This window comes from Callithrix jacchus, chromosome 2 (genome assembly GCF_049354715.1).
Source record: "Callithrix jacchus isolate 240 chromosome 2, calJac240_pri, whole genome shotgun sequence".
Classification (NCBI taxonomy): domain Eukaryota; kingdom Metazoa; phylum Chordata; class Mammalia; order Primates; family Cebidae; genus Callithrix; species Callithrix jacchus.
The window spans coordinates 68,061,378-68,082,761 of NC_133503.1; the positions used below are offsets into that span (position 1 = coordinate 68,061,378).

General features: G+C 49.2%; 1 protein-coding gene across 4 annotated transcripts in view; it reads left to right on the top strand.

Annotated features, from left to right (window-relative positions):
* Positions 1-21,384, top strand: part of HRH2 (histamine receptor H2) — a 58,702-nt gene that overhangs the window by 11,276 nt on the left and 26,042 nt on the right. For all 4 annotated transcript variants that reach the window (XR_004739513.3, XR_013531992.1, XR_004739512.3 and 1 more), the window contains exon 2: positions 14,520-16,093. Coding sequence is in view for 1 of the 4 variants with exons in the window: in XM_035290541.2 (XP_035146432.1) it covers positions 15,018-16,093 (1,076 nt within the window). In the remaining 3 variants the exon portion in view is untranslated. The remainder of the gene's footprint in view (positions 1-14,519; positions 16,094-21,384) is intronic.

The following is a 21,384-nucleotide window of genomic DNA, read 5'->3' on the forward strand; positions in this document are numbered from 1 at the left end:
AGCATTTTGCCAATTGTCTTTCATCCTCATCCCCGCTACCACATAATATTTTTTGTTTGTTCATGTGAATATTGTAAAAAAAATCCAAGGCATCACAGCACTGTGCTTGTAAGAATTTCTTTCTTTCTTTCTTTTTTTGAAACAGAGTATCGCTCTGTCACCCAGGCTGGAGTGCAGTGGTGCAATCTCAGCTCATTGCAGCCTCTGCCTCCCAGGTCACTGCAATAAATTCAAGTGATTTTACTGTCTCAGGCTTCTGAGTAGCTGGGATTACAGGCACACACCACCATGCCCAGCTAATTCTTTTAATTTTAGTAGAGATGGGGTTTCACCATGTTAGGCCAGGTCTCAAACTCCTGACCTCAAGTGATCTGCCCACCTCGGCTTCCCAAAGTGCTGGGATTATAGGCATGAGCCACTGTGCCTGGCTTCAGTCTTTGTGTTTATTTCTAACTGGTGAGCACATAGCACCTTCCCATTTCTGTAGCAAACAGAATGATAGAACGAACACAATTCCTTAACATAACCTAACACCCGATTGGCTTTCAAGTGTCCCTGATTGTCCTGAGATGCCTTTGTACCGTGATTATGTTCACATCAGGATCCAAGCAAGGTCCCTTTCAATGCTTTCAAAAAGCATTCGAACTCCCCTACAGAAATCCTGCCTTTACCGTTCATGGACTGAGCAGAACTAGGAAGACTGGACACTTCTATAACTTGATGCCACTCTTCCAAGGAGTCCGAATTTTACTAACCACAGGAGCAGCTCCCTCGGGGTGACAAACTGATGCTTCCGAGGCCAGGCAGCTGGTGTCACTGCTCGGTGTCACTTCCTGGTGGGCCTGTGTCTGGCCAAACAGGCTCCTAGCACCAGGCTCCAATCCAAAGGGGTCACATGGGAATGAGGACCAGGGCTGTTTTTCAAGACTAATTGGAGCCAGGCCTGTAGTCCCAGCTATTCAGGAGGCTGAAGCAGGAGGATAACTTGAGCCCAGGAGTCCAAGACCAGCCTGGGCAACATAGTGAGATCCTGAATCAAACAAAATTAATTTTTTTAAAGTAACTGGAAATCTATACTTTTCTTTGCCTTTTTTTTTTTTTTTGAGATGGAGTTTCGCTCTTGTAAACCAGGCTGGAGTGCAATGGCGCAATCTCTGCTCACCACAACCTCCGCCTCCTGGGTTTAGGCAATTCTCCTGCCTCAGCCTCCCAAGTAGCTAGGATTACAGGCACACGCCACCATGCCCAGCTAATTTTTTGTATTTTTAGTAGAGACGGGGTTTCACCATGTCGACCAGGATGGTCTCGATCTCTTGACCTCGTGATCCACCCGCCTCGGCCTCCCAAAGTGCTGGGATTACAGGCTTGAGCCACCGCGCCCGGCCGGAAATCTATACTTTTCATATGAAATCTCCTGATTGTTAAATATTGCTTTTTTAAAAAAATTATAAAGATTATTTGAACCCAAACAGCACTCCTCAGTAGCCTGGATTCAGCCTGTGGCCATTGATTTCATCTTTGCTGTCCAAAAATTTGAAAACTAGGAGAGACACATGTTGTTGGAAGGAAATGAGCTCTCCATCTTTGGAGGCAATAAAGGAGAGGCAGCCTGGCCATCCATCTGAAATACTGGACAGGGACTCCTCCACTCTCAGTGACCACTAGGCTATTTCCTGTCCTCAGTCCTACTAATAGTTGATTCAGAAATCTCACAGCTCCTCCCCACCACACACACACACACACACACACACACACAGAGGCACCTTCCCCTCAGACCAGCAGTGTGCCTGAGAGCACTGCAATAGCCAGACTGCAAATGCCACCACCTGCCTGGAGCAGAACCCTCAAGACCCTTCAGCCCACCAGAGACCCTTTGAGAGTCTACAGGATAAAGCCTAATCCTCACCCTCATTATTGGCCAAAGACCAGCCACATCAGAATGACAAAAACCTCTTCCAGGCAGACAGCTGCCTGGGCTGGTTCTTGACTTGCTTTGCCAAGCTATATCCGGACTTGGGCCTGTAGCAATGCTTACAAAGCCTCATCTGAATGCAGAGATGGGTGAACAGACATGGGCCCTGCCCTGGGGTGCTTATACTCACCTGGCAGGGCCCAGCAGAGAAAGAAAGAACGGCGCACAGGGGGTTAATGACAGGTATGGTAAGAGCCATGCCGGAAGTACAGGATGCCAAGAATGTATAACCAGACATCTAATGTCTGTTGAAAGGGCTGCATGGGGATGGGGCAGTGCTTTGGGGAACTAGAGGACTGATGTGGCCAGAAGCCTCTGAGTGAGAAAAAGAGAAGTTGGGGATTCATATGAGAAAGTTCCCAGGAGCCAGATGGATCACCCAGGGCTTTGCGGGGCACTGTATGGACTTGGTTTTTCTCAGTGGAACAGAGGTTGCATAAGATAATCAACAGGTATAAATGTTCTGGCGAGTGTTATCTGTTTGCTGCTCTTTATCTTAAAGGTGACCCAGCTGGTTGCATGACTTCTGCCTGTAAGAGCAAGTTGTACCTTGGAGGAAGGGCAAAACCTCCAAGGAATGAGGTTGGGGGAGAGAACAAAGAGGAAGGGAGAGACAGTGTTGATGGTGTTGCTGGTGCCCAGTTCGTGTGGCCACGGCTGCTACTAATGGTAGAGGTGATGGTGATGATGGAGGTGAAGATAAGCCTGGAAAAAGGAACCTGGACTTCTCTGAACCTCAGAGCTTTTCAGAGACACACAAAAATGCTTGCAAACACACACACACACACACACACACACACACACACACACACACACACAGTGCCAGATATAAAATACAAAAAGAAAACCACAAAATTGCAAGTATTAAATGTTCAGTTGGACATCTGCAAATGTAACATTATGCCAGCTGCTCAGAATCAGATGCCTATGTCAAATAGTCATACACAAATTATATTTTCTTTGGAATGTGCATAAATTGCAATGTATTTATGATGCAGTAAGGTATGACCTCTAAAAGGAAGAGGGTGTAGAGCTCTGTAAATGTCCTTAAATGGCTGTGACTCATTGGCAAACACTTTGTAAGAGAGTAAGCCCCCCGTCAATGGGGGTACAAAGGAACCCCTTCTGTAGCAGCCCAGAGAGGCAAGTAAAGCCAGGATGACTGCCTCTCTGGGCTGCTACAGAAGGGGTTCCTGAACATGAGGTGCACTGTGTTTTGTTTCTACCCAGAGCTTTCCTATTTTACTATGGAGCACTCATGATTTCTTTCCTTCTCCCCTCCACACACGCACACATACAGTTGCTGGGAGAGATCTTGGAAATGTTCTAAGCCCATCTCTACATCTTTCTGCTGAGGGAACTGAGGGTGTGAAACTTGCTGGTGGTAATACAGCAAGTCAGAGTCACACCAGAGACACAAACTCAGGATCTGGATTCCCAGCCCAATGTCCTTCCCGCCCTAGCTCCTGCCTCTGAGCAGTTTTGTCCCTGGGTGGCAGGGACATGGGCTTCTCTGAAAACATTGGTGATCCATATCTCCCCTCCCCAGGAACCAAGGCAGACTCTTCAGCTATCCCATCCCACCCCTGCCCTTGAAACTCCCTCTCTAAGCTTTTTCCACACTCGCCAGCCCACTGAGGATGGAGGACTTCAGCCAAGTCACAAAACATCATAAATCTTCATTTCCTTATCTATAAAATAGAGATGAATAGTGGTACCCACATAATAGGGTTGTTGAAGAGATTAAATGGGATAATGTACATGAAATATTTCAAACATTAACTGACACTTTCAAAGTGCCCAATAAATGGGATATTATATTGTTATGATGGTTCTTTTCAAATGCATTTTGCCAACTGAGTACTAATGGTCCCCATTAAGTGCCTGTCAGGGAGCAAGGTGGAGTGGATCCGGATCCTAGCTCCTGACCCTTGCCAAGTTCTCATTCCAGTAGGGAGAGAAAAACCAATCGAGAAACACATGAAATGCTAGGAGAGCCACATGAGATGTTATAGAGGGTGAATTGAGCTGCCTTGGAGGGGTCCAGAGGGCCCCTCTATGGAGCTGATGTGTGTGCCAAGACGGGAATGTCCAGGTCATCAACAGGTCACAGATCGAGCTCCGGGGAGGAACAAGTATATCGTATTCAAGGAATGAGAGCAAGGTTAGGCGGGCAAAGTGCACCTCTGAGGCCTTGGGTGGTAAAAGAGGAGATGGAGCAGGTTACAGGGGTGCCGATCACAGGGGACCTTCTGAGCTGCTGGAAAGGATGTGTAACAGGACAGCACTGGTGAGGCAGAAGCAGGCAGGTGCTAGTGATTCAAGCGCCAGCAGCAGGGAGGCTGGTCAGGACCTCTCTCAAAAGTTCAGGCAAGAGAGGATGATAGCTCCAACTAGGACTAGGATGAGGGCAGCAGCAAAGGAGAGTGGATGTGTGTGTCCGATGCGTGTATGCATGTGTGGTTTCATAGGCAGAATCTACAGGGGTTGCTGATGGGTTGGATGTCAGTGGTGAAGGAAAGACGAGAATCCAGAAGAATGAGTAAGTGTTTATTTAGCCTGAGCAACCAGGTATTTGGAGGCTGGGAGGAGCAGGTTAGAAAAAAGGATCGGGGGTCCTTTTCCAGCCCCTCACTTCATGATTTATGTGCACTTTGTGCCCACACTATGCAGAATAGAAAAGTCTACAGAGACAGAAAACAGGTCAGTGGCTGCCAGGGGCTAGGGAAAGGGAGGAACTGGGAATGACTGATAATGGGAACAAGCCTGTTTCTGGGGTGATGAAAATGTTTTGGAACCAGAGAGGTAGAGGTTGCACCACATGGTGAAGGTACTGAATGCTCCCCAAGTGGACACTTCAACATGGGGCACCGTTATGTTATGTGAATTTCACATCAGTTTTATTTATTTATTTTTTGAGACGGAGTCTCACTCTGTCGCCCAGGCTAGAGTACAGTGACGCAATCTCTGCTCACTACAACCTCTACTCCCTGGGTTCAAATGATTCTCCTGCCTCAGCCTCCCAGGTAGCTGGGATTATAGATGCCCACCACCACGCCCTGCTAATTTATGTATTTTCAGTAGAGATGGGGTTTTGCTGTGTTAGCCAGGCTGATCTCGAACTCCTGACCTCAGGTGACCCACCAGCCTCAGCCTCCCACAGTGCTAGGATTACAGACGTGAGCCACCGCACCCAGCCACCTCAATTTTTTTTTAATGTGAAAGAGAAGTAAAGACTTTCCCAAACAAAAACTAAGGAATTTTGTCATCAGCTGCAGCTTCAGGTTCCCACATCTGCTGTTGGCAGAGGCCAAGCAAATGGTGTGAGTCTCTCACTGATAAGGAAACATCACAGCAAGAACTGGTCACGAGTCAGTGTCGGGGCTGGCTGGTTTCATGCCTTCTGTGGTAGGTTAGGCTGAGAGGTATGGATGTTCAAAGCCCTGCCTGCCTCTTTACCAGCTGTGTGGCCCCAGACAAGTGAGCTTTCCAAACCTCAGTTGCACCATCTATGAAATGGGAACATGGCAATCTCTGCTATACAGATACTATTATTAACCTCTGTCAGGCGCCTGGCACATGGTAGGCACTCAGGAAGTGGAAGTGGCCAGGGTCCTGGCGTCAAGTCCCGGTCTCCCTCTTCCTTACTATAATGCCTAGGGGATGATACTCATCATTATAGAGTGTCCGCTCTGATCCCACCATCTAGCACTGAACTGGAGGACACACGTCTCAGGGGTAGTAAGGCTCTTCCCAGTCTGTGCCAACAATGCCCGTTACAGAACCCGCCCCAAATTCCAAATTCCAGACAACATTCACTTTTCAGCCCATGCAGAGGGGTCCCGCTAGAAGACTGCAGAGCTTGGAACAAGACGTGCTTGAGGACAGAAGCAAGAAAAGCCCTGGCTTTGCACCCCTCCTGACTCAGAAGAAATAAAGGGGCAGGACCAAAGCTCCTGGGAGGCTTGGGGCTTCTCTCCAATGAACAGCCCCAGCCAGAAGTCTTTTCCTGCCTGTGGACTTTGACCAAATGTCTTGCCAGAAGCAGTTAGACACCTGCACCACAAAGATGAAAGACATTTGGATGGTATTACAAGGAAGGAAGTGTCTTGTGCTGTTGATACAAACTGCAATCACGCCATCTCTTTAAAAAGAGATGTCACCAGCCTGGTGACAGAGCATGATTTTTCTCTACCTGCAAAACCAAATACATGGAGGCCGAGAACAAGGACTCTGGAGGCTGACAGACCTGGGTTCAGATTCTAACTTTGCCACTTACTGATTTTGAAACTTTGGACAACGTTTTAAATTTTGCTGAGCCTCAGAGTCTATGTTTATAAAATGTGGAAAAGAAAAATCTCTTGCCGCACAGTGTTGTGGTAAAGATTCGACGAGATAATGCCAGGCCTGTCATGAAGTAAGCATTCTACATATGTTCATTTGTAGTAGTATCATTCTCATGGGTTGTTAACTGACTGAGATCAACAGATATGGGGTCCTGGCCAGGCGCGATGGCTCATGCCTGTAATCCCAGCACTTTGGGAGACTGAGGCAGGAAGATCACGAGGTCAGTAGGTCGAGATCAGTCTGGCCAACATGGTGAAACTCTGTCTCTACTAAAATATATGTAACTTAGCTGGGCATGGTGGTGTGTGCCTGTAGTCCCACCTACTTGGGAGGCTGAGGCAGGAGAATCACTTGAGCCCAGAAGGTGGAGGTTGCAGTGAGCCAAGATTACACCACCACACTCCAGCCTGGTGACAGAGCGAGACCCCGTCTCAAAAAAAGAAAAGAGAGATGAGGTCCGTTATCTACTACCAGTTTCCTCCTGAGTGACCTTAGGACTGATGATTGAACCTTTGATGGCTCCTTATTACCTTCAGAACTAAGTCCAAACTCTCAAGCACTCCATCCCCAGATACATTTTCCTCCTGAGAACTAGCTGGAAAGGTTGGAGGAGGCCAGATCACACAGGGCATAGCAGGCATTGCCATTTCTTTTCTAACAACAGGAGGGGAATTGGAAGGCCGTGGCATGCTCAAAGACCACGACAGTTAGATTGTAAAACCTGTACAATGGTTAAGAAGAGAGGATGGGCCCTGAGGGCTATGAGCATGGAGGTAGAGGACTTTTTATAAAAGGACTCCTGGACTGAGTGGACCAAGCATCAATCCTTGCCCAGTCCTAGCCAGGAGACCATCTCAACCATATAGCCCTGTTCCACTCCTAAGCATAAGCTTCCACTCCTTTGTGCGTCGTTCCCTCTGCTCAGCATGCCCTTCTCCTTCCATTCTCTACCTGTCAAAATATATGTCTATTAGGTTTTGAGTATACACACTGTACAAAGATTGAAAAGGTCTCAAGAGACACATGGTAAGAAGACATCTTTCTCCCATCCTGTCACAGCACCGCTTCCTCCCTGGAGGCAGCCATCCCACCCTCCTGAGCTGGACCTTGACCGACGTTAACATGTGTAATGCGTGGGTATGCACACGTGTGTTCCCTTGTGCATATCACACTCAGCATCAGCACGTTTTCGGAGACTCTCCCCCACCAGCCCAGACAATCTAAGTCTTTGGATGGCTTCACCGCATTCTGTCGTGTACACGTTTATGGTTTCCAGACTTAGCCAACACAAGCAGTACTCTGGGGAATCACCGGACAGGTTCTCAGCAGTGCAACTGCTAGGTCAGTAGTCTAAGTGCTTTAAACATTTCTTGGGTTTTCCAGACCCATAAAAATGCTTCCCTCTACAAATGCATATGTGTGTGCCGGAGTACACACTCTGGCATGCATACACCCATGCACGTGTGCACCCACACACACTCACACATGGAGTTGTTGCCCACCACCACCCTCAGAGCTGAAGCTCCAGTGCCCAGTTCCCACACCTGTGTGGCCTCCACCCAAGGCTCTTATTAGCCGTCTCTTGCTCTGTCTGAACTTCTAGAGGATTGGGACCACCGCACCCTGTTCATATGCATCCCCAGCCCCTGCCCCAGGGCTCGCCTCGGGCTCCTGGGAAAAGGCAAGAAGGAGCCCAAACTCCCAGAACATAATGGGCCATCGGCACTTTTTTTCCCCAGGTTTTTGTTTTATTTGTATAAATTTATGGAGTGCAAGTGCAATTATGTAACATACATAGATTGCATAGTGGTCAAGTCGAGGCTTATCATATTGATCACCCAAATAATGTATATTGTACTTATTCAGTGATTTCTTATCTACCTCCTCACCCTTCAGAGTCTCCGTTGTCTAGCATTCTGCCCTCTAAGTCCAGATGTACACACTTTTTAGCATCCACTTCAAAGTGAGAACATGCAATATTTGATTCCAATTGCACTGGAGGGTATTATTTTAAGTAAAACAAGGCAGACACAGAAAGTCAAATATTGCAAAAGATAAGATTGCATTCCTTTTAGTTGCTGAATGGTATTCCATTGTGTGTGTGTGTGTGTGTGTGTGTGTGTGTGTGTGTGTGTACTACTGTTTCTGTTTACTTCCTTCCCTCCCTCCTTCTTTTTCCTTCCTTCCTTCCTTTTTATTGAGACAGGTTCTCCCTTGCCCAGGCTGGAGTGCAGTAGCATGATCTCAGTTCACTGCAGCCTTGAACCCCTGTGCTCAAGCTAACTTCCTGCCTCAGCCTCCTGAGTAGCCCATACTACAGGCGTGCACCACAAATTTTTAAACTTTTTGTAGACACATGCCCAGCTAATTTTTAAACTTTTTGTAGACACAGGGTCTCACTACATTGCCAGGCTGGTCTGAAACCCCTGGCCAATCCTCCCACCTCAGCCTCCCAAAATGCTGGGACTACAGGTGTGAATCACTGCACCCTGTTACTTTTTCTTTATCCAGTCCTTCACTGATGGACATGTAGGTTGATTCTATATCTTAGCTACTGTGAATAGTGCTATGAAAACATGAGCTCAGTATCTTTTTGTTATCTTGATCAGCATTTCTTAAATGAAGTTGTCCTGCCACGTAAGGGGGAAGAAAGAAGGCTAGGGGTCATTTCAGCTCTGACTGTCTGGGCTGAAGCCACATGGGTCAACAACTTGTATGGGGGCAGCCTCTCTGAGCTTGGAAAGGCTCATCTCCCTTGCAACACCAAAATAACTACCTGCTTCTTGGGCCCATTTTGGGCCAATTGTGAAACTTTGGACAATTTTTAAAATTTTGCTGAGCCTCAGCATCTGTGTTTGTAAAATGCGGAAAAGAAACACCTCTTGCCTCACAATATTGTGGTAAAGATCAGATGAGACGACACCAGGCCTGTCATATGCTGTAAGCATTCTACATATGCTAATTGGTAGGAGTATCAGTCTCATGGGTTATTAACTGACTGGGATCAAGAGATATGGGGTCCCGTATCTGCTGCCAGCTCCCTGGGTGATCTCAGGGCTGATGATTAAACCTTTGATGGCTCCTTATTATCTTCAGAACTAAGTCCAAACTCCCAAGCACTGCATCCCCAGCTAGATTTTCCTCCTGAGAACTCGCTGGAGAGGTTGGGGCTGATGCTGGGACCACTTTCTGATGCCCTCGATAGGCACCTGGAACATTTGAATTGGTCAATTACAGGGGAAAAGTTCTGAGAACGGATGGCTCATAAGAATAAGGAACAGGGCAGTGCCAGGCAGCCACTTGCTCAGACCCACCCCCAGCTGCCACCCCCCCGAATCCTGATGTACAGCAGGAGATCAGGGACCATGCGCCCCTTTTCCCGCCTTCCAATCACATCACCGTCTGCTCAAACTTCCCTTCCACCTGCCGGAGGTGTCTCAGGGCTCTTGGGTTATCACCCACCATCTTTCTCCACCAAACTTTCACAGCAGCTGTTCTCTCTGGAATCTACTTGTCCCATGTTCACTCAGTTACCTTGTTGCCATCTGTACAGAGCTCAACTCAAATATCACTTCCTTGGGGAAGCCTTCCGTATCCACACCATGATACATTTGGGTGGTGCTATTTCCCTTTATGTAACTCTTAGCAGGGCTGCCATAAATAAGCAGCTCCACAGTAGGTCACAGATTTTGTCTCCTCCCACCCGTGTGATGGGCGCTCCAGATGTGTCTGTGCTCACTACTCTAGCCCAGTCCCCGGCACAGTGTCTTCTCCTAGAAGCTGCTTGGTGCGTGCCATGCACATGCATGCTATTTGCTGGCCATGCAGCTTTAGCCAATGACAAAAATGTTATTGGTAAGAACCTACCACATGCCAGGCACTAAGGGTTTTCTATCCTTTTGCTGTCTTCATTTCACATCCAGCAAGTGAAGGAGGAGGTATTAACATCCCCACTTTACAAATGAGAAAACTGAGGCTCAGAGAGTTGGAAGTCACATGCCCAAGGTCACAAAGCTATTTCAGTGGCAGCGGTGGAATTAGAACTCAGATCTGTCCAATGTCCAAGTCCTTGCTTTCAGCGCAGGGGCTCCCCTTCACGCCTCAGCGTGCCCTTTCTATACAGTAAGGATCAAACCACCTACTTCTCAGGGTTGCCGTGACGTTCGCCCAGAAGGGGTGTCGTGCACAATGGTCACTGCATGGATGCCATTTTCTTTTCCTGTTGTACATTATTCCCTGGAAGATCAGATTTATCTTTCAGGCTGAGTGAGAAACCCAATCAAGCCTTAACTGATTCCCTCAAATTGCTGGCCACCAGTGTGCAATCGCCAGGCTCCCTCAGGGCTGTGTCTGGGGTTTAACTACTTAAACCACAAAAGGGGTTTCACCTCCTGATGAAAAGGGAAAAGAAAGTATTAGACTTGATAAATTTGGAGGGGGAGCCCATCCCAGTCCCCAGGTTGGTTGCTTTGCTCGGTGGCCTTTCCCCTCTGGTTTGCAAACAGAATGCACACCAGAGGCCTTTCTTCTGGGGTTTCACGGGTTGGAGGCAGTGAGAGGGAGGCCATGGCATCAGGAAGACCTGCCAAGTTCTACCTCTTTCTGTGGAACACTTCACCCTCCAAGCCCTCATCTTCTTCACCACCAGGTGGAAAGACAGGAGAGAAGAGTGGTATTTTGTCTTACCACAACTCAGTTCCTGGGGAGACGCATTCTCATGGTGAATCACCAAGGACCCCACTAAGAAGAGAGCACTCCTGGGGCCTTCAATACTCAAAACTCTACCCAAGGGATAAAAAAAACAAAACAAAACAAAACAAAAAAACCCTATCTGTCCACCTCAGAAAGCACAAGCCTCTGCCTGAGGTGAGTACAGGGGAGGTAGCAGTGAGAGAGGATGGAGAAGCTTCTTCTGGAAGACTTCCTGGAGGAGGTGACAGAGGAGGCCAGGGCTTGAAAAAAAAGGTAAGAGCTCTCTAGGTAGGAAAGGTCTTCCAGGCAGTGCAAACAGCACATGCAAAGGCACAGAATCAGAATGGGCCTGGCACTTTTCAGAATTAAATGCCACAGAGCCAGATCAATGCTACAAGGCAGCAGGTGCTGTACAATCTAATTCGGTACAAAGTGCAGAGAGGTTACTCCTGCCTTTAGGCACTCGGGGGACTCAGGGAGACAGATACCTGAGCTGCCTTGAAAGGAGAGTGGTTGAAGTGAATACAAGGAAGAGTGGAACATCAGGCACAGGGGATGCAAAGGCAGAGGCAGGAGATAGAGGGTGTGCTGCATTTGGGGACATGCTCGGTTGCTCGAGTGTCTGTGAAATTAACAGACAGATGCTGGAGTGTTTGATGAGACCCTGTTGGAAAGATAGGTTGAAGTCTGATCAAAGAATGGACATTAAATACAGGAGTTTGAGCTGAATTTGAATCCAGGCTCTGCCACTTTCCAGGGGCATGACATCACCTGGCCTCTTTGAGCCTCAATCTCCTCAACTGTTAAAGACCACTGGAGACCATGATTTTTCTCACTAGTGGGGTTGTGAGGATTCGGTGATATTTTATTTACCATGCGTGGTACTGCCTTGCCCAGGATAATCCTGCAGGACGGGTTTAGCCATAGTTCATTGAACCATCTTCCCCCCGAAGATGAGCGATCAGGTTGTTTTCAACTCTTGCCATTGCACATCTGCTGACGGACATCCTTGTGTACATATCCTCATGGCAGCAGTTGCATTGCCATGAGCTGAGCTCCCTAAAGAATGGTTTAGATCTCAGTGACCTAGAGGGCCATCCATTATATATTGGGAACTTTTTAAAAAGTGGAGGAGAGGCAGTTTCTGAGTAGTGTGTATGGTGTGTACGGACAGTACCCGGCATGTGCCTGTGTGCACGCAGGCGCATGAGAAACACAGGAGGTCCCCACGCACCAAACAGCCAGCAGCAGGCACCTCCTGGGGCAAGGGATTGGGTGTGCGCTGGCCCCGATTGTTGGCCCTTTCTGTACACCTCAGGGATACTTGGCATACTGGAATGAGCCTGTCATCACTTTGGAAGTTTGAAAGGACAGTTTGAGAGATTATTTTTTGTTAGCTATGATGGTGACAATGATAGTGACAAGGATGACATGATTCTTCCTCACAGGCAAAGAGGAGCCATTGAAGGTTGCTCCATAAGGGGATGATGTGGCCCTCTAGGGCAATCCTTCTGCCCACAGGGGACAGGAAAGGATGGGAGGGAGGAGCGCTGTACAAAAGCCTCTGCCCTCGAAAAGGGTAACCAGAACTTATGGTAGCTGGGCTTTAAATAGAAATACAGAAGAAGTGGTTCTTCTTTGAAAACTCCATGATGAAAGGACTCACAGCTGTTTTGGTCATCATTGTCCTCCCAGCACCTAGAGTAGCATTGGACACATTGTGGGTTTTCAAAGAAATATGTGTTGAAAAGGACTGAGGAAGGGAAGGAGAGGTGGGAGGGGAGACAAAGAAAGGATTTTCTAATTATAAGAGAGGCTGGTTCACTCAAACTGGAAGACCCTTCATGCAAACATTAACTCAAATGCCAGCCTAATGCGAAAATACATATATGCAGCTGTTGCAGTAACTCAGAAAACATTTTGTTGGGAAATAGGAAGTCTCAAAAAAAACATACTCTTTTGCTTCCCCCTCCAAAGTAATTAAGTGTGGCGGTGAGACCCATGCCGTTTGGGCTGTTTATGTAATGAAAAGATCTGCTAAAAATAATACTCAGAGGTTCGGCTGCCAGGCCTGGTGCCTGCGCCAGGGAGAGTGGCAGAAGGTGATCGGGAGCCCTGATCCCTGTACGAACAGAATCGTTATGATTAAATGATGCTTCTCTGATTCAGGTTGCAAACCGCTCCAGGCAAGAGCCTGGGAGAGGTTTAATTTATGTTTTATGGAGATTAGCTTTCCTCTGAGAAGGGGTTCCGCCATCAACTTGATTTCAACACACTCTCAGAGTTCAGGAGACTGCCAGTTCTCTAAAAAACCAGAGGAGCTGGTGGGGAAGGACCCAGGCATGAAGCAGGGCCTCAGCTTGTTTCTCGCCAGTTGGAATCATATACAGCCACCACTGGGAGGGAGCTTTGGAGATTATCTGGTGATCCTGGCTCTTATTTAACCAAGAGGCATTGCACATGCTGTTACTTTATTGAATTAGTGTTTGCACTACTTCAATAGCGCAAAGGGAGGAAGGAGAAAGCACTCAGATGCCCGTGAGAGGGTGATATGGGGATGATAGGATAAACCTATTCATGGTGAGCCTCCCCACAGACTGTTATGCAACCATTAGGACTGAGTGAGTTCTGTCCCTGCTGACCTGGATGTGGGATCACATGTTCTGCCAGTAAGATTTAGAGATGTGTTCAGAGCAGGGGTGGTGTGGATGACAGGTGACGAACTGCAGACTAAATCTGGCCCTCTGCCTGGCTTTGTACAGCCCGTGGCTAAGAATGGTTTTTACATTTTTAAATTTGGGGAAAAAAATCAAAAAGAGATTTTTTTGCGACACGTGAAAATGCTATGAAATTGAAATTTCAGTGTTTATTACTAAAGTTTTGTTGGAGCGCAGCCACGCTTTTCTGCTTGCACGTCATCTGCATAGCTGCATTCCCACTGCAAAGGCAGAGCCGAGCCATCACAGGCTGCAAGACAGTACATGTTTATTACCTGATCCTTTTCTGAAGAAATTTGTTGGCCACTGCCTTACAGTATGATGACGTTTTACCAAACAGCACCAGATACTGTTCTCAGCACTTCAGAGGAGTAGATTCATTACATTTGTTTATTTATTCATTCATTTCATCCTTTATTCATCAGATCTTAATGTCTATCTGTAGGGCCAGGCACCAGGAACCAGCAGTGAACAAATAGATGTAGTCCCTATTCTCACAGAGCTGAGAATCTGTGTCTAGATCCTTCTTTTCTCAGTACAGGCACTTCCAGATTTTCCAACTCTTTCTCACAAGTCTCAGTGTCCAGCTTCTGGCATCCTGCCTCCCTTCCCCCTCCCCAGTATGTGTCCTGATTGCCTGAGTCCCTCCCAAGGAGAGGTATCCAGAGTGACCCCATACTTCCTGGGGTCTTCCTTGCCAAGAGGTCGAGATCTAGAAGGACACATTTTGAATCGGGTCATGATTTCTGTCTGGTTTCAAGGTGCTTAACATCCAACCTTTGCCTTTTCAGCTCCTGTCCTCCACTGACTCCAGAGAAGGAGATCCCCAGTCCTTGACCCCATCACGCAGATGGGAGCAGGCACCAGCTATGGAGAGGGATACAGCCATGTCTCCACATGACCCATCCTGCATGACCCCAAAGCTACCACCAGACAGTACCTCGGATTCTATGCGAAACCTGGAGAGCGGAGACCAGCCCCAGCCCCGGAAGGAAGCTAGCTCTTCAGGGGATCATCTGAGGACTGGAGTTTGATCCATGAACCTGGCTTCAAGGCCTTGCTTTTTCTCTTCTTCATACTCATTCCCAACACCTTAGAAGCTTAATTTATTTCTAGAAAACAGCCCTGAGTCAGTCATCAAAGGTCCCCCTCCAAAAAAGAAAAAAAATTGGACACACTGTGGCGCTGTTGGGAGCCAGGAGTCCAGTGGTTGGCATAATTGTCACATTGGGAGCAGAGAAGAAGCAGCCAGGAGCCCTGGTCAGGGGACAGAGTCATAGGGTCCCAGGATGGCGCCCAATGGCACAGCCTCTTCCTTCTGCCTGGACTCTATTGCATTCAAGATCACCATCAGCGTGGTGCTTGGGATCCTCATTTTCATCACCGTTGCTGGCAATGTGGTTGTCTGTCTGGCTGTGGGCTTGAACCGCCGGCTGCGCAATCTGACCAATTGCTTCATTGTGTCCTTGGCTATCACGGACCTGCTCCTCGGCCTCCTGGTGCTGCCCTTCTCTGCGATCTACCAGCTGTCCTGCCAGTGGAGCTTTGGCAAGGTCTTCTGCAATATCTATACCAGCCTAGATGTGATGCTCTGCACAGCCTCCATTCTCAATCTCTTCATGATCAGCCTCGACCGGTACTGCGCCGTCATGGACCCCCTGCGGTACCCGGTGCTGGTCACCCCGGTTCGGGTCACCATCTCTCTGGTCTTAATTTGGGTCATCTCCATTACCCTGTCCTTCCTGTCTATCCACCTGGGGTGGAACAGCAGGAATGAGACCAGCAAGGGCAATAATACCACCCCTAAGTGCAAAGTCCAGGTCAATGAAGTGTACGGGCTGGTGGATGGGCTGGTCACTTTCTACCTACCGCTACTGATCATGTGCGTCACCTACTACCGCATCTTCAAGGTAGCCCGGGATCAGGCCAAGAGGATCAATCACATTAGCTCCTGGAAGGCAGCCACCATAAGGGAGCACAAAGCCACAGTGACACTGGCTGCCGTCATGGGGGCCTTCATCATCTGCTGGTTTCCCTACTTCACCGCATTTGTGTACCGTGGGCTGAAAGGGGATGATGCCATCAATGAGGTGTTAGAAGCCATTGTTCTATGGCTGGGCTATGCCAACTCAGCCCTGAACCCCATCCTGTATGCTGCGCTGAACAGAGACTTCCGCACCGGATACCAACAGCTCTTCTGTTGCAGGCTCGCCAGCCGTAACTCTCACAAAACTTCTCTGAGGTCCAACGCCTCTCAGCTGTCCAGGACCCAAAGTCGAGAACCCAGGCCACAGGAAGAGAAACCCCTAAAGCTCCAGGTGTGGAGTGGGACAGAAGTCACGGCCCCCCAGGGAGCCACAGACAGGTAATAGCCCTAGCCACTGGTGCATGGGATGGGGACACTGGGAGAGGATGCTACTGATGGGAATGATGAAGAGAGCTGCTGTGTAGATAGATGGTGCTGGTTTATGTTCTAGGAACTCTTCATGAGCACATTGTAAACACTGTCTTGTTTAATCCTCTCAGCAGCCCCCAAAGGTGGAACTTATTAGCTCCATTTTGAAAGGAGCATATTAAAATTCTCACAGGACTTGGCAAGGGCTGCATAGCTGGGGCCTGAACAGTGGTCTCCTGACTTCAGAACTTGCCAGCCCTTTTTTCCAGCTACAATCGTCTTATGTTTGAAGCCTGACTGCCACTTAGGAGTCATAGTGTTCAACCAACCCCTCCAGGGTAGCACTCAAGTAACCATGTCACCAATGCTGCCACTTGATGGGGCTGTTGTGGGGTTAAATGAGAAACCCAGCTTGGTTCAGCAGGTATTGAGCACCTACTATGCGTCAGCTCTTATTGGGGGGGTGTGCAAGTTGGTGGGGAAAGAGGCCACTGGAGTCAGAAAGGTGGTGCCTTGGAGGTGGCTGGGTTTGGGCATGATTCTTTCAATTTTAGGAAAGGTGAAAGAGTTAGAAGCAAGGGTAAGGGTAACTTAAGTAGATCTATGCTTTGGAAAGAGGGCTCTGAGTACCCCTAAGATGTGGACCAGAGGGTGAGATTGTAGATGAGGGAGTTGTGGCACTGATTCGTGAGACAGGAAAAAGAAGAAAGCAAAATCAAGAAGGCCGTAGATCTTAAAAGCTTGCAGACTCTTGGGTGTTCAGAGTGCGGGAGATGCAGGAGAGGACAACAGGATTCCCCTCCCAGAGGGGACCAGGCAGAAAAGATGCACAGAACCAGAATGGGATTGGGATAAACTCACTGGTGACAAAGCCAATGCAGGACATTCAGGGAAATTGCACCAAAGACCTGAGTGGCACCGAGGAAGCTTGCTGTGGCGAGAGATAGCTTACTGGTCTGGGCTTTAGCTGCTGAGAGGAGTAAACTAAAGAATGCTCAGAGGATACCTGGCACATAGAAGTTGCTCAATAAATGTTGCTTTCCTTTCTCTTCCCACAGACCATGGCTTTGCCTTCCAGAATGCTGGTCTGTGCAACTGACCCATTCATTCATGTTTGTTCATTTGGCCATTCGTTCATTTGCAAACATTCGCCCAATTCCCACCACATGCCAGGAATTACAATGAATACTGAGGATATAGAAATGAGATTTTTGGGGTTTATAGTGATGAAGTTACAGAAAATCAATGGCACAGCCCTGATTTCAGCTCTGCCATCACTCACCTTGTGTCTTGAGCAATTTCCTCCCCCTCTCAGGCCTGTTTCCTCATCTCACAGAGAGTTGATCTATCCTGGGCTTCCCCCTTGCCCTCCAGAGTTGCCTGATGCTTACATGAACAAAGGGACGTGAACATGCTCTGCCATCTCCTAAAAGGACATAAGTCTACTCTGGAGCACTGAGCAACAGACTTAAGAAAAGCTTGCACGAAAACTACAGACCCACCAACAAGGTTCTGGAGTTGCGGGGGCAAAACTGCCTAGTGAGACCCTTGCATATGCCCTCTGGTCCTTGCAGCTGCCACCCCCATTCCCAGAGGTGGAGTGTCCCCCTGTAGACTTGGGTCCTGGGCCCTCTGCTCCTCCACCACTGTCCACCCAGAGCAAGCCTGGTTGCTCCGGCACTGAACCGTTGGCTCGGGCGCTGGACCCTGCCCCTCACATCCACCTTCCAAGTGCACACCTGGGAACTTCCGCTTCCAGTCCTGATGGGCAAAACGCCCATCTCCCCTATCTTTGCACAATCTCTTATTCAGGAGGCAGCTGGAGTGCAAAGCTGACTTAGTTCACAAAGCATAACAAAGAAAAACATACAGGGATGTGGTTCAGCTAGAATGTGGTTGCCACTCTGGTTTAGTCTTGTGTATCACTTTGTATTGCTGTTATCTGTTTGAGCCCTGGCGTAATAAGCCACCTTTTCAGCTGAATCCTTAAGGAAACTTATTCATTCGATAAGCACTTAACAACAATAGGTGGCATTCATTGAGCACCCACTACTGGCCCATTTTAGATGTCTGACATTGTTTCTAGGCATTAATTGTTCTTCGGGGGCATCCTGTTCCCATCCCTGCACCAAGTGCTAAGGGCACAACGTTAGATAGAGCATCTCCCACCCCGCACAACCTGCAGTTGTTCATGGTTTAGTTAAGAAGCTGACTGGTCAGATTCAGAGCCACACATGCCAAGGATTGAAGCCCAGGTGGGGCTGACGCATGGGAGCTCATCGAGAGAGCAGATCTCTGAGCTTTTAAATGTAAACGAGAAAGGCCCTTTCATCCAGCGCAGGGTTGCACCTTTGAGACTCACACTCACTTCATCCTCAGCACAACCCTGTGAAGCAGGGACTTGCTTAATCTCCACTTCATAGATGGGAAAACTGAGGCTCACAGAAGTCAAGTAAACTGCCTCAAGGGACACAACCCAAAGCTGTGAGCTGAGCTACAACAGCAATAGCAGAGCCTGGCATAGGCTGTCTTCCGGGTGCCTGGCATGCTGTGGGGTCTGAGTGTCCATCTTCCATTCTGATCCTCACAGGCACCATGTGTGGAGGGCTGTGAAGAAACCAAGGCCAGCAGAGAGGTGGTGCCTGCCAGGGTCATGCTTGCAGTCAGGAGCCGGGGCCAGAGCTCATGCTCCTGAAGACCATGGCTGTAGTCTGTCCTCCAGCCCCCAGGAGCAGGGGCAGACGGCTTTGGCAGAGAGGGAGCCAGTCAGAGGGCCCCACACCATGGCTGAGGGCATGGAGGGTGGAGGTAGCCAAGAATAGCCAGAGGTTGATATTCCCACTGAGACTGCCAGGGCGATCAGGGCCTCGTGTGTCCCTTGATAAGCTTGGCTCCTGGTTTCCCTGCTGGCTGATAGCATGTCCTTCCAGCTCTCCATCTGGGGACAAACCCTCACTGACCCAGAGCCCTTATCACTGCCAAGGTTGGGGTGCCTGCCTGAGCCAAGAATTCCAAAGGGAACTGAGCCAGCCTGCCCTGGGTGGGGTGAGGGCACCATTGGCCATGGGGTGACTCCAGAATATAGTGTCCAAACTGACTGGTCCTCCCCTGTGGCCAACCAGCAGCCAGCCCACAGCATGACACCATCTGCCCCTTCCTGATCCCTACTGTCCGCGCCTCATCACCCCTCATCACTCTCAGATGCCCCTGCTCCCAGCCACTGTGTCTCCTCTGTCACTCACAGTGAGCTCCCTGGATTGTGAATCTCAGCGCAGTGCCCCTTCTTGGGAATCTCTGCCTCCCATGGCCACCTGCATATAGAGAGCCCTGTGTCCATTTCCTGTGGCTGCCATAATCCCCACTAGCCCAGTGGCTGAACATAACACAGGTTTTTCTGTTGCAGTTCAGGAGGCCAGGTGTCTGAGATCAAGGCATTGGCAGGGCTGATTCCTTCTGAAGGCTTCCAGAGAGCCTCCCTCTCCTTCCCTTTCCCCACTTGTAGGGAGCCTGCATATCTTGGCTCAGGGCCCGTCTCGCATCACTCCAGCCTCTTGCTTCCAAGGTCACATCACCTTCTCCTCTGCTTTAGGCAGCTCTCTCCCTCTACCTCCTTAGAAAGACATTCACAATTGCACTGAGGCCCGCCTGGGTAACCCAAACCACTCTCCCCATCTCAAATTCCATAACACCATCAAATCTGCAAAGTCCCCTTTGCCGCATAAGGTAACATTCGTGGGGGATTAGGATGTGGACACATTTGGGGGCCATTATTCAGCCTCCCACAAGTCTCAACTCCCTGGCTCATCCTGATTTGGCCCTTGTCCACCATCCTGCTGCCTCTCCTGCCACCTCCCCAGGCCCATCCACCACCCTCTGCCCTGGCCAGAATAAACCACCCAGAGCTCATTCAGTGAGAAGCATTTACCAAGGACTTGCTGCCTGTACTGGCCCAGCCAGCACTGTTTGCGGTACAGCAGTGAGCAAGGCTGAGGCCCTTCTCTTATAGGAATGTCACTCTAGAGCAGGGGTTCTCACAGTGTGGCCCCCAACAGCAGGGGACTCCCAGAAACAGAGGGGCTGGCCTGGGCCCGCCAGCCTTAATGAGTGGCAGAGCTAGGATTTGAGCCTAAGTCTCTCTGACCCCAAAGCCTAGACTCTGGGATAAAATGTTGACTGGATTTGAACTTGGCTCTGTTTTTGACTATCACCTCAGTGCTAGCCCTACAGATACCAGATGGGGAAACTAAGGCACAGGGCGACAAGTGACCTGTCTGAGGTGTTAAACTAAGGAGAGGCTGGGAAGAGAACCCTGTTTCTGGACCCCTGCCAAGGTCTCTTTAAGCCCTTTCCCCACCCATTCACTTGTTCATGGTAATCTCCCAAGGCAGTAGATAATATTCATTAGCACCAAGGGTATCACAGTCTCTGGGTGTGGCCCTTCCTCATGCCTGCACGGAGTCCCTGTGCCTGTGCCGGTGGCTTCAATACTCCTGGAGGCCTGGAGGGCTGGAGTTACAGCTGGTGCCTCCCCACTCCTTCTAGCTCTTCTGTCCCCCGATCAGCCCAGCATCTCATCCGGCCCCTGACTGGCTCCCTGAATTTGCTCTCCTTCCCTTGGAGACGTTTTCAGGCAGAAATTGGATTAGATTCCACGTCTCCTGTTGCTTAGAGGAAAACACCAAATTCTTATCCCGGTTGCCAAGGCACTGCACTGCCATGACCTCCTCTCCTCCTGCCCCTCTGGCTCCCCTCAGCCCACATGGCATCCAATCCCATGAAGCTTCCCCTCAGCCCAGGCCCTCTTCTCCTCTCTCTTGAATTATTATATTGGTTTATCATCTGCCCCCCCAGACCATAAGCTCCATAGGACCGGCCCCTGTTTATGTTGTTCACTACTGGACCCTAACACGTGACAATGTAGCTGACACAGAACAGGCCCAGGAATATTGTGGATTGAATGCCTTGTTCTAGGGCCTCCAGAGCCCTGAGAAGTGAACCCACACCCACTGTAGAGATTAGGAAACCAAGTCTCTAAGAGGGAAGTTCCAGAAACCTCCTAAGAACTCAGAGATTCCTGGTTCCCCTTTCTAGCTTGGATGTCACGGTAAGCCTCCCTCCAAATACCGGCATCAGGATCTGCCTCCTGGCAGAATCCAGTACCGGCTCTGCATCATAGAACCTCGGGGTGGGAACAGCCCAACCCTTCCCCAGCTCTGCCACAGATGAACCCAGGAAGGCAGTGCAACTTCTGGTCAACAGCA